Source organism: Pogona vitticeps, chromosome 1, assembly GCF_051106095.1.
Source record: "Pogona vitticeps strain Pit_001003342236 chromosome 1, PviZW2.1, whole genome shotgun sequence".
Taxonomy (NCBI): Eukaryota; Metazoa; Chordata; class Lepidosauria; order Squamata; family Agamidae; genus Pogona; species Pogona vitticeps.
Window position 1 is genome coordinate 34,569,955 of NC_135783.1, and position 12,788 is coordinate 34,582,742.

At 40.2% G+C, this 12,788-nt stretch overlaps 1 protein-coding gene across 11 annotated transcripts in view; it reads left to right on the forward strand.

Annotated features, from left to right (window-relative positions):
* The window catches only part of MARK1 (microtubule affinity regulating kinase 1), a 120,123-nt gene that overhangs the window by 56,043 nt on the left and 51,292 nt on the right, over window positions 1-12,788 (forward strand). For all 11 annotated transcript variants that reach the window (XR_002299952.3, XM_020786548.3, XM_020786552.3 and 8 more), the window contains exons 4-6: window positions 4,658-4,706; window positions 7,122-7,187; window positions 9,580-9,650. Coding sequence is in view for 10 of the 11 variants with exons in the window: in XM_020786548.3 (XP_020642207.3) it covers window positions 4,658-4,706; window positions 7,122-7,187; window positions 9,580-9,650 (186 nt within the window). In the remaining variant the exon portion in view is untranslated. The remainder of the gene's footprint in view (window positions 1-4,657; window positions 4,707-7,121; window positions 7,188-9,579; window positions 9,651-12,788) is intronic.

Below are 12,788 nucleotides of genomic sequence, written 5' to 3' on the forward strand. Positions count from 1 at the left end.
ACTCAATGGAATTTATGGAGGAATTGAAGCACCAAATCCCCACGGATTCAGTAAAGCTATTCTTGTGTAGCTTACTATGCTAATCAACAGGATTTCAACCATTATTATTGGACATCTACATCGCTTTCAGAGTTGTTGGTCTAGAGTGGTCGAGAAGACCAGAGTTGTTGGCCTAGAGTGGTCGAGTAGACCAGATAGGCGGGATATAAATCAAATAAATAAATACAATTTATCTATAAGACTGGAATAGATGGTGAATGTTGCTTGACCTACATTTTGGCACAGGAGTATTTATTTCATTTCATGTCTATGTCATCTGTGCTAGTGAAGGGACCCATGATGACTCCCAAATAGCTAAAACAAATGCATCTAAAAGCACCATAAAATTGCAACATTAAAAAACAATTTGTTGTCATGTGCTGTCAAGTCATCTCAATTTATGGCAGTCCCATGAATGAGCAATCTACAGAATGTCCTTGTCTCAACAGCGTTGTTTGCCTTTTGCAAATTCAAGCCTGTGGGTTCCTTTAGGGAGTCAATCCATCTTGTATTTGGTCTTCCTCTTTTCCTGCTGCTTTCTACTTTTCTGAATATTATTGTCTTTCCCAGAGAATCCTGTCTTCTCATGATGTGCCTGAAGTAGGACAGCCTCGGCTTCTAAATTGCTAAAATGCAATTTAGCATATAATAAATATTAAAAAGCAGTTCAAACACATTTAAAAATATACAGTCAAAAATAAACAGAGGGCATTCCACAGTAAGACACCTTTCTTCTGTCCAATTTAATTGATAAAAGCTTGCTTTAAAAGGAATGGTCTTTACTTGTACTCCAGATGGACAGCTGGAAGGGTCTCACCCTTGCGAGGGAGGCATTCCAGCAGGATGGCCTCTGCTCCTGGTAGAATTCAGACAAGAGTTGTAGAGTGGTCTTGGCTGTTGTTTGGAAACAGGACATTTCACTTGGTGCTGGATGATCTAAAGTGATGTATACTGTATTGCAATGTGTTCTGTACAGTGATCCTAGAATAAACTGTAGCTTTTCATACCAGTACAAAAGTGGCGGTTAAACTACAGTGAGATGTCTAAATTAATTGTCCGTTTTTTGCATTGGTGTATTTCCGTGGCTGATGTGTTATGGAAAAGTCATATTTCCTCACCGACCAGATAGGCGGGGTATAAATTAAATAAATAATAATAATAATAATAATAATAATAATATTGTGCATGTGTCTACATTGCAAGCCTAACCTCTTTATCCTCCATTGTTCCAGTAATCTACTAGCCTTCCAAGATAGTGAATTTTATCCATTGCAACATGACAGTGGATGCTGTTGCTACTACAGAGTATAATAAGGGCTGTACATCTTCCCTTTGTTCATTTATTAACTCTTTTCCCTCCCTACTCCTCCTCCTCCACTGAACTGGTAATATGTTTTCCTGCTAGTGGAGAACTTGGCATTTCAGTCACACACTGGTTCTGAAGAGAATGGATGGGTGGAAGTTGTTGCCATACCATAGTGTGGATTGAGTGTTCTGCCAACTGTCCACCAGCTAGCTGGAAAAATCTATTTTTTCCCTTTTCCCTTTCCTTGGGATACATCACCAGGCGATCATAAAGAGCAGACCTTCAATACTGTTTTTTTGCAGTGGACTTTCTTTTGTTGCTACTGGTGATATGCCACCATATCATTCCATGGAGAATGACCTTGTGACAGTGTGAGACAGAGGGCGAGAGGGATACCCCACTCACTGGAGAGCCGTACCTCCTCAAGAGCAAAGCTAAGGAAGTGGACCCCAAATCCACACCAGAGCCTACAGAGAAACCTCAGCAGGTGACAGAGATAGAGGAATTGACGGAAGACATGTAGAAAGTGATGATGAGGGAGGTTCAGGGAGAAAAGGCAGGAAGAGAGAGGAAAAAGAGGGTGTAGTTTGAAGCAGGAACAAGGGAAATAAAGAAGAAAGAGAGGCAGTTACCACCCGGTTGGGAATAGGTGTGGATGCAGGATCTCTGGAGGATTATGGGAGAGATTAAGAGTTCCCAAGGAGGAAGCAGATTATACAAGGAGAGCGGAGATTCCACCTAGACCCTCTTACTGGGGAGAGGCCAAGGCGAGAGAGTGGAGGAGAAGATTGAGAGAGGAGAAAAAACGAGTAGAGAGAGAGAGGAGAGAAAGATTGGAATGGAGGGTAATGGAGATGAAGAGAAGGAGTTACAGGGAGGATCCTGGGAGGGTCGAGTTCCCGATGGACAGTTCCTGTGGGATGATGACCTGGACAAGGAGACCGTGCCCCTGCTGAAAGGCCCACCGGGGCAGGCTGTAAGAGACTGGGTCCCCGCTGATTTACCAAGACCATGGAACTATAGTTTTGGAAACCCATTCCTGTTTGAAGATTGGAAACCCCTTCCGGACCCATTGGCAGAAGGAGAAAAGACTCAGAATCATGTTCCAGACACTTGTTTACTGTTAAATACACCAATAAACCTTTCACCTGTTTTAAAACAGCAAAAATCGACTGATTTCTTTGAATCAAATATGGAGCTAAAAGTCAAACCCTCACAGACAGACCAAGCAGTTAATGCTGTGTGGCTATCACATTACCATTTCACCATGCTGGTTTGTAGGAATGGGGGTTTGGATTTTCTGGACTATAAATGCCATAATTCTCTGTTCTGGGAGTTCTACATAACTTGCAGCTACCTTACAGACACCTCAGTGTAATATACCTGGATGAAAGGCCTACATTAGAAGGCTTTGAGGGTTAGTTAGGCCCAAGCTTCCTGTTCCTGCCTCAGTGCTGGCTGGGAGCTTTCTTTCTAAGAAGGAAGCTTGGCTAAGCTAAGTTTCAAAGCCTTCTAATATAGTAGATTCTCCCAGGTATATCATACTGAGGTGTTCATAAGGTGCCTGCAAGACAGGTAGAATCGCCAAAATAAAGAATCGTGATATTTGTAATCTAGAAAATTCAAACATCTCATGCCTGCATAGGGTACCTTCCCACCACTGATAACAGAACACCCCTTTCAAGTCAGCCATGAGCAATGGATCCTCAGAATCTGGCAAAGTATGGGAAAGTTTCAGTTTGTGAGTAGGATCATCATGGAAGAACCATGGAGAACATTTATACTGCCAATCATGGGAGCAAGTAAGATGAACACACTCTGCTGCTTCAAATCCCAAAAGCGATCTATTAATTATCCATTAATCTACTTCCCATTTGTCGTGAAGTCACTCCACCCATTCCATCCCTTCCAACTCTTCCTCATCCATGCCAGAAGTAGGTGGTGTATAAGGTGTCACCACAAGTTGACGGTGGGAAAAGGACTGAGAAAATGCAAGGAATGTGGATATGGCATATAGAGGAAAATGTCACGCACCATCTGGTACAGAGAGCTGGTTATGAGACATTAATCAAGAGGAAGAGAGAGAGAGAGAGAGAAAGGCAAAACCAGCAGAGAATCATAATGAAACACAAAAATACAGAAATAAGTCATATAAAATTTACAGTGGGATGGGACAGTGACTGACTGTTTTGGTTTTTAAGCATTGTTAGATGTTCTAGATTGACTTTTAGTAACTTAGCATTTGATTTCTGTGCTCAATTTGGATTAGTTCATAGTTCTGTTTATAATATGTTTGTGTTTGTAAAATACTTTTGAGAAGGTATTTTACTAAAAAGTGGAGCTTTGCATGTAGAGACTCTGAATAACATCTCTTTCAAAAACATGCCACAGTTTTTTATGATGACACAATTTTGCCTCTGTTGAGAATATCTCTTTTTCTTCTAAAAAAAATTCAGCTGCCTGTCAGAAGGCTTTGTTATGTTTTTTCCCTTCAGTATGCCACAGTTGTTGATAGTTGGGAACCGAGCAACAGAATCCAGGAATAACAGAGAGGCATTTCTCACAGTATAGCTTGGAAGAGCTTCCTTGTGGCAGCTGTTCTATGCTACAAGCTGTTTTCAGGGGCTTGTTGGATAAGTGGTTTAGCTGGGTCTGTCATCTGTGTTTGATGACTCTCTAGACATGCACCATGCAGTGACACAGGGCGTTTTTGGAAGAGTCCAAAGTAGTCTTATTAACCGTGTTTGGATTCAGCTAAAGTCTATTCACTTTACTCTTCTGTCCCATGCCAATAACTGCATTCCTTCCTGGCAAACCTGCATACTTTCTCTAAATAAATAAAGTGCACAACTATTTTGTCACTGCTGTATGCAAAATATGAGATAACGTTTCTGAGCAGATCTTGACCTGCTGGGAATCATTCTTTGCAGATGCAGCTTGCTTGACAAAGAGTGTGCTATATATGTTCACACTCTACTGTAAGAAATGGTCTTTATACCTTTCCCGAAGAGCAAGGCCTGTCCTCAGATTTTTCTCCTAATCTGCCTAATTGCTATTTCTTTATGTACACTTGATCACCAATATGAGAAACAACTAAGTTTTTCTGATCATAGATGTTATTGAGTGTGGTGACATAGTAAAGTTTTGAGTGAAAATGATAAAAGTTGAGCAGATTTCTACTGTCAAAACTCAAAATCTAAGGCTGAAGTGGTGAATCTTTGGCTGTTTCTAAGGGACTATGTTTTGCAGTGGTTGTTTGGATATACTGATATAAAAATCTTTTAAATACAGTGGTTTCTTGTTTTTAAACAGCTGTTCCGAGAAGTACGAATAATGAAGATATTGAACCACCCTAATATTGGTATGGATCTGCCATTTTTCTGCTGAATTACCTGTCATGTTTGCATCTTTTTCTATTTTCTATCAACCTATCAATAGCCCCTGAGCAAATTCCCAGTACTGTACACATAAAGTCATTCTAGTTTTTATTAATTTCTCTTTTTAGTTTCTAAGTACAGTGGTGCCTCGCATAGCGAGGTTAATCCGTTCCGGATTAACCTTCGCTATGCTGAAGCATCGCTGAACGGGGCAGCGATTTCTATTGGAACGCATTAAACATCGTTTAATGCGTTCCAAATAGGCCAAATACTCACCGTTCAGCGAAGCTTCAGGATGGCCGGCAGCCATTTTCGCGCCCTCGCCTCGCTTAACAAGGGCGCGAAAACGCTGCGCGTGGCCATTTTAGGCCATTTCCCGGCTTCCGGCGGCCATTTTGGCCGCCGAACAGCTGATCGGCGGGGGTCGTTTTGCGAAGATCGGTAAGCGAAACGCTTACCGGTCTTCGCAAAGCGAATTTTTCCCTATGGGAACAACGTTGTGCGATCGCATTAGCGATCCGAAAAAACGGATCGCTATGCGATTTTATCGTTATACGGTGCGCTCGTTAAGCGAGGCACCACTGTAATGGAATTATGGCTGTTGTAGGTTTTTCGGGCTCTTTGGCCATGTTCTGAAGGTTGTTCTTCCTAACGTTTCGCCAGTCTCTGTGGCCGGCATCTTCAGAGGACAGCAACCTGTGCTCTAACGGAATTATGTTTCTTCTAGAAAATTGTTAATTGGAACTACAGTTCTTACCAGAAGAATATAACAGGGAAACTGTGGCTTCCATTTGAAGACCCACTGCTCCACAAGAATACAATCAATTTAGTTTTTCAGCTTTTTATGAGATCATGTTTATAGTGGACCTTCTTTTAGTTATCTTCAAAAGAGAGAAGGTTTTTTTTCTGCAAAGGAGGCATCAGACAATCAAAATCAGCCTTTATCAGGCAAAGATTTTCTATATATGTTCAGTCTGAAATCCTGATGATGACCAGCTCCATAAATTTTCAGGCTTACATAAGTTAGCATACTGTTGGTATTTGGAATATCTGAGTAGCCACACCATTGTAGAAAGACAAGAGGCCAAAAAACTTGGTCACAGTCTGCATTGACAGCCACTGTTGACTTTGAAACCAGTCTTGTGCTGACCACTGGGACTTTGAAGAGCACAGAGACCAATCCCAGCCTGTCAGTTCCCATCATGAGAATTCTCATAATTATAATTGATTATAATTGTCAGCTGGTATAGTGTAATGAGTAAGAGCATGAGCTGTAAATCAGCTAGTTCTTGGTTTGAATCTCATGTGCACCCTGAACTCACAAAGTCACCCTAGATACAATACGCCTTCACAGCCTTGGTTTCATATTCTGCAAAATGGTAGATAATGATAGAAATATTAACTGATAATTTTATTATGAAGGTTGCAATGAAGTAATGGATATCAACAAATGTGTATCCTTGAAAGTGCAATGTAGATGCTACCGTTTCCCCAAAAATAAGCCCTACCCCCAAAATAAGCCCCAGTTAAGTGAAACCCCGCCCTCCAACATTGTGCAACAACCAGAAGATGATGACATGACTGTATTTGAATAAATATAGATTGTTGTACATGAAAAAATAAAACATCCCCTGAAAATAAGCCCTAATGCGTTTTTGGAGCAAAAATTAATATAAGACCCTGTCTTATTTTCAAGGAAACATGGTAAGTGTTATTGTATGATTATGTGATGCTGATTTATGGATTTTAAAATTTGATTTTAGTTAAATCAATACCATTTTATTATGAAAAGCTGAAACCAGATAATAAAGTGTGCAATTTTCCCTTTCTGCTTTAGTCTCCCACACCTTTAGAGCCCTATTTTATGATGACAATTCTTCTGGCTGAGGAAGGCAGAATAATTTTGTTCCAGAGACAGTTATTGTTCCTGAATCGGCCAGAGGGCTTGTTGCATATAAAGGTACACACATTGTTGCATATAGGGTATGCCCTTCTTGCTCCTTCCACCATTTGAGTGTGCTGTTTTCCCAACATGCTTGGCTCTTGTTGGCTTATTTTTAAACTCTGCAATGACAACAATTATTTTGTTAAAATACTTGACAGCCAGTGTCCTTCCAATTCTTAACGGTTCTGCTGTTTCCCTCGGCATTTATAGTGTGGTGTGGTTTTTTTTTATGAAAACAAAATGTGCACAATTTCTAACCCAGTCTAGTTGTTGCAATGGGTGGTTTGGTTTTTAAAAATTTCATCTGTAGAACTCCACCTTTATTTCAGCATGGATTCTTCTTTGTTTGTAACTGGGATATGATGTAGTAGCTTGCCACATAACCTCTGCTCATTTGCAGATTATCTTTATTGTTTCAGTGACGGTGATATATTGTCATTATTTTATCTTGCAGTTAAATTATTTGAAGTTATAGAAACAGAAAAAACACTATACTTAGTCATGGAATATGCTAGTGGAGGTAAGTAAATGTTCAGATTTAGTTTCCAGAAATATCTGTTTGAAAAGTATTAATTTGGGGGTCAAGCTGCAGCTGATATAACACCTCTGAATTGTGGCAGTGCATTTGTTATCTACTGGATGGCATACAGTGCCAGAGGAACCATAAACTATAGCATTGCTCTCTCTGTGTGTAATATTGGTACATCCCTACATTTATATTTCCTGAAACAGAACACAGTTCTTTGAAGGCCACTGGGAAGACTGTCTTTTATGTTCTTATTAAGTGTGTCTCTTGGTTAAGAAGGATCTTAAAAATGAGCTCATGTAGGAGAATGTATTTTCCTTCTTCTGCACAAGGTTCAATTGCATGTAAGACTGAATTGGAAAGAATACCCTAACAGACTGGAGAGCTTTTTTTTTTTCTTTAAAGAAATGTAGGAGAAATTAAGAGAATAACTAATCCCTTTCTGATGAATATGGCAGAGTGCTGGAATAATTACAGATATATATTGAGTCCACAGTTCCCCAAAACTCTTCAAAATAAAAAGAAGTATTAATAGAGAAAAGGTTAAACACAATAAAGAGTTGGATGAAAAAGATAAAATATAAAAATACTATAAAGGAAACTTGAGGGGGGGAACAGGGAATATCCTGGTTAAATATACTCCAAATGGAAAGTTGGACTAGAGAATAGACAAGAAAAGGAGAGATTAGGAAATTGACAAAATTTGAGGAGATTATCGAACAAAGAGAAGATCAAGAAGAAGGAAGCAAAAGAAAGGGAACAGTTTAATTTATAAAATTTTTAGTACATTCACGATTTGAACAAGCAATGATGAAAAACAGTGGCAGGAAGACTTTGAGGAAGAAATTAAGGCAGAGAATTGGAACAAGATATGGTCACAAAGAATAATGAATACGTCTATAAGGTATAAAAGGGGAGACATTCTGTGGCACTCCAATTTCTCATAATAGTCTAGATGCTTTACACCATCATACCGCCCTTTAGAATATTGTATTTTTCCATGTATAATATGCCCCCACATATAAGAGCCCCCCCCACTTTTCTAACCCAGAATTCTCTGCAAGAAAGTGGAGTGGGAAGGCAGGGATCAAAGTGCTTTGATCCCTCCTCCTCCTTACTTCTGTGTATAAGACAACCCTAAATTTTTAATCTAAATGTTTTAGAGAAAAGTATCATACATGGAAAATACGGTATCTCCTCCTTGTTTCCCTCCATTTCTGTCCGTCATTTTAAAATACATATCTCCCACCAATGGACAGTATAGACTTCTTTATTATCTTTCTTGCTAAAAAAATTAAGACTGCGGCCTACTTTTCTTCTACAGCTCATGTGCTGATAAAACCAAGTTTGGTTTGTACCCCTTCAGACTGCAGTTATGGTTGCATACAATTTGACGTTCCACAAAAGAATCATTCTTGTGCATACAAAACTAAGCACATAAGAAAGAGTCCTGCTTAATTTGTAAGAATTACCAAAAGTAAAGAAAGTTTGGCCCAGGAAGCCTGTGTTTTGAAGAAAGAAGTTAATCACAAGGAGATGCCTATGTAGTGATAGAACTTCACCTTATATATGTTGGTTGATGCTGTGGAGAATTCAGATCTACAACAATTCCAGTTATTTTCCACCAATGATCAGGGAATTAATGGAGAAGCTGCCAGTTAGATAGTGAGTCATCCTAACAGATCATATTTAAAAATAACCTTTTATTCAGTCACTTACAATGAATAAAATTTACACTTTCGCCTGTAGTGCTGGGAAGCTTTTGACAGAGGATTTCTTTATTCCTATATTTTTGAGGCACTCACTGTACAATGAGAAACTTCTGAATCTATTGTTAGACCAGCAGTCTAGTTAAAATACTGTTTTAGGCCAGTAATTTTTATTGACCTTTTTGGAAATCTGAGACAGATTATTTCTTCTATTAAATTGCTGAAGACTCCTTGTATCTTCAGTTACAGAAAAACGGCATAGGTTCAGCAAGACTAGGAGCCAGTTTGTTAATACATTGGATCATTCATAGTTATAAAAGGATTTATTGTTCTGTTTACTAATTAAGACCTGCATAGTCAGCTTTTCTTTGCAGCAAGAGTATAATTTGAATGCCAAATTTGTGACGTGCTGAAGACATCTATTCCAGTATTTCCTAGAAAATAAATCTATGATCTTAGATCACAAACTGGTATGGAGATCTCAGGGTTTGGTTGTGGGTTGTGGTTGGTGGTATGAGTCACAATAAAATGGGGAAAATAATGAATACCAGTAATCTGGTTTGCTTAAATGAATCTGCTTTGTGACATAATTTTTTAAAATAAATACATACGTAATGCTAGAATGAGTGCTTAGCAGTAATCACAATACAATGTAATACTGTTGTATTCTCCTTCAGGAGAAGTTTTTGACTACTTAGTTGCACATGGAAGAATGAAAGAGAAAGAAGCACGTGCAAAATTTAGACAGGTATGAATTCATTATTATAAAGGGAACTATAACCTTTGTGCCTTCAACAGAAAATGTGTTTTCAGTGTTGAGCATGGGTATGAGAAAAGCTCTGAATAGTAATAGTTTTAAGAATTTGTTGTAGTAAGTTGCACTACAGTGTGTGTTTAGTCGTTTAGTCGTGTCCGTCTCTTCGTGACCCCATGGACCAGAGCACGCCAGGCCCTCCTGTCTTCTACTGCCTCCCGGAGTTGTGTCAGGTTCATGTTGGTTGCTTCGCAGACACTGTCCAGCCATCTCATCCTCGGTCGTCCCCTTCTCCTCTTGCCATCACACCTTCCTAACATCAAGGTTTTTTCCAAGGACTCTTTTCTTCTCATGAGATGGCCAAAGTACTGGAGCCTCAGCTTCAGAATCTGTCCTTCAAGTGAGCATTCAGGGTTGATTTCCTTTAGAACTGATAGGTTTGTTCTCCTTGCAGTCCAGGGGATTCTCAAGAGTCTCCTCCAGCACCACAATTCAAAGGCATCAATTCTTCGGCAGTCAGCTTTCTTTATGGTCCAGCTCTCACTTCCATACATCACGACAGGAAAAACCATAGCTTTGACTATTCGGACTTTTGTTGGCAAGGTGATGTCTCTGCTTTTCAAGATGCTGTCAAGATTTGTCATCACTTTCCTCCCAAGAAGAAGGCGCCTTTTAATTTCAGGGCTGCTGTCTCCATCTGCAGTGATCATGGAGCCCAGGAAGATAAAATTTGACACTGCCTCCATATCTTCCCCTTCTATTTCCCAGGAGGTGATGGGACCAGTGGCCATGATCTTAGTTTTTTTGATGTTGAGTTTCAGACCGTTTTTTGCACTCTCCTCTTTCACTCTCATTACAAGGTTCTTTAATTCCTCCTCACTTTCTGCCATCAGAGTGGTATCATCTGCGTATCGGAGGTTGTTGATATTTCTTCCGGCAATCTTAATTCCGGCTTGGGTTTCTTCCAGTCCAGCCTTCCGCATGATGTATTCTGCATATAAGTTAAACAAGCTGGGGGACAATATACAGCCTTGCCGTACTCCTTTCCCAATTTTGAACCACTCAGTTGTTCCATGACCAGTTCTAACTGTTGCTTCCTGTCCCACATATAGGTTTCTCAGGAGACAGATAAAGTGGTCAGGCACTCCCATTTCTTTAAGAACTTGCCATAGTTTGCTGTGGTCCACACAGTCAAAGGCTTTCGCATAGTCAATGAAGCAGAAGTAGATATTTTTCTGGAACTCTCTGGCTTTCTCCATAATCCAGCGCAAGTTAGCAATTTGGTCTCGAGTTCCTCTGCCTCTTCGGAATCCAGCTTGTACTTCTGGGAGTTCTCAGTCCACATACTGCTGAAGCCTACCTTGGAGGATTTTGAGCATAACCTTGCTAGCGTGCGAAATGAGTGCAATTGTACGGTAGTTGGAGCATTCTTTGGCACTGCCTTTCTTTGGGATTGGGATGTAGACTGATCTTTTCCAATCCTCTGGCCACTGTTGAGTTTTCCAAACTTGCTGGCATATTGAATGTAGCACCTTAACAGCATCATCTTTCAAGATTTTAAATAGTTCAACTGGAATACCATCACCTCCACTGGCCTTGTTGTTAGCCAGGCTTTCTAAGGCCCACTTGACTTCGCTCTCCAGGATGTCTGGCTCAAGGTCAGCAACTACATTGTCTGGGTTGTCCGGGATATCCAAATCTTTCTGATATAATTCCTCTGTGTATTCTTGCCACCTCTTCTTGACGTCTTCTGCTTCTGTTAGGTCCCTCCCATTTTTGTCTTTTATCATGTTCATCTTTGCGCAAAATGTTCCTCTAATATGTCCAATTTTCCTGAACAGATCTCTGGTCTTTCCTTTTCTGTTATCTTCCTCTATTTCTTTGCATTGTTCATTTAAGAAGGCCCTCTTGTCTCTCCTTGCTATTCTTTGGAAGTTTGCATTCAATTTTCTGTAACTTTCCCTATCTCCCCTGCATTTTGTTTCCCTTCTCCTCTCTGCTATTTGTAAGGCCTCGTTGGACAGCCACTTTGCTTTCTTGCATTTCCTTTTCTTTGGGATGGTTTTCGTTGCTGCCTCCTGGACAATGTTACGAGCCTCTATCCAAAGTTCTTCAGGCACTCTGTCCACCAAATCTAGTTCCTTAAATCTGTTCTTTACTTCCACTGTGTATTCATAAGGGATTTGGTTTAGATTATACCTGAGTGGCCCAGTGGTTTTTCCTAATCTCTTCAGTCTAAGCTTGAATTTTGCTATGAGAAGCTGATGATCAGAACCGCAGTCAGCTCCAGGTCTTGTTTTTGCTGACTGTATAGAGCTTCTCCATCTTTGGCTGCAGAGAATATAATCAATCTGATTTCGATATTGCCCATCTGGTGATTTCCATGTATAGAGTCGCCTCTTCTGTTGTTGGAAAAGAGTGTTTGTGATGACCAGCTTATTCTCTTGACAAAACTCTATTAGCCTTTGTCCTGCTTCGTTCTGAACTCCAAGGCTAAACTTCCCTGTTGTTCCTTTTATCTCTTGGCTCCCTACTTTAGCATTCCAGTCCCCTAGAATGAGAAGAACATCTTTCTTTGGTGTCAGTTCTAGAAGGTGTTGTAAATCTTCATAGAATTGTTCAATTTCAGTCTCCTCAGCAATGCTGGTTGGTGCATAAACTTGGATTATTGTGATGTTGAATGGTCTGCCTTGGATTCGTATTGACATCATTCTATCATTTTTGAGATTGTATCCCATTACAGCTTTTCCCACTCTTTTGTTGACTATGAGGGCTACTCCATTCCTTCTACGGGATTCTTGCCCACAATAGTAGATATGATAATCATCTGAGCTGAATTCGCCCATTCCTGTCCATTTTAGTTCACTGATGCCCAGGATGTCGATGTTTATTCTTGCCATCTCCTGTTTGACCACCTCCAGCTTCCCAACGTTCATAGATCTTACATTCCAGGTTCCTATGCAGTATTTTTCTTTGCAGCATTGGATTTTCCTTTCACTTCCAGGCACGTCCACAGCTGAGCGTCCTTTCGGCTTTGGCCCAACCACTTCATTAGCTCTGGAGCTACTTGTACTTGTCCTCCACTCTTCCTCAGTAGCATGTTGGACGCCTTCCGACCTGAGGGGCCCATCT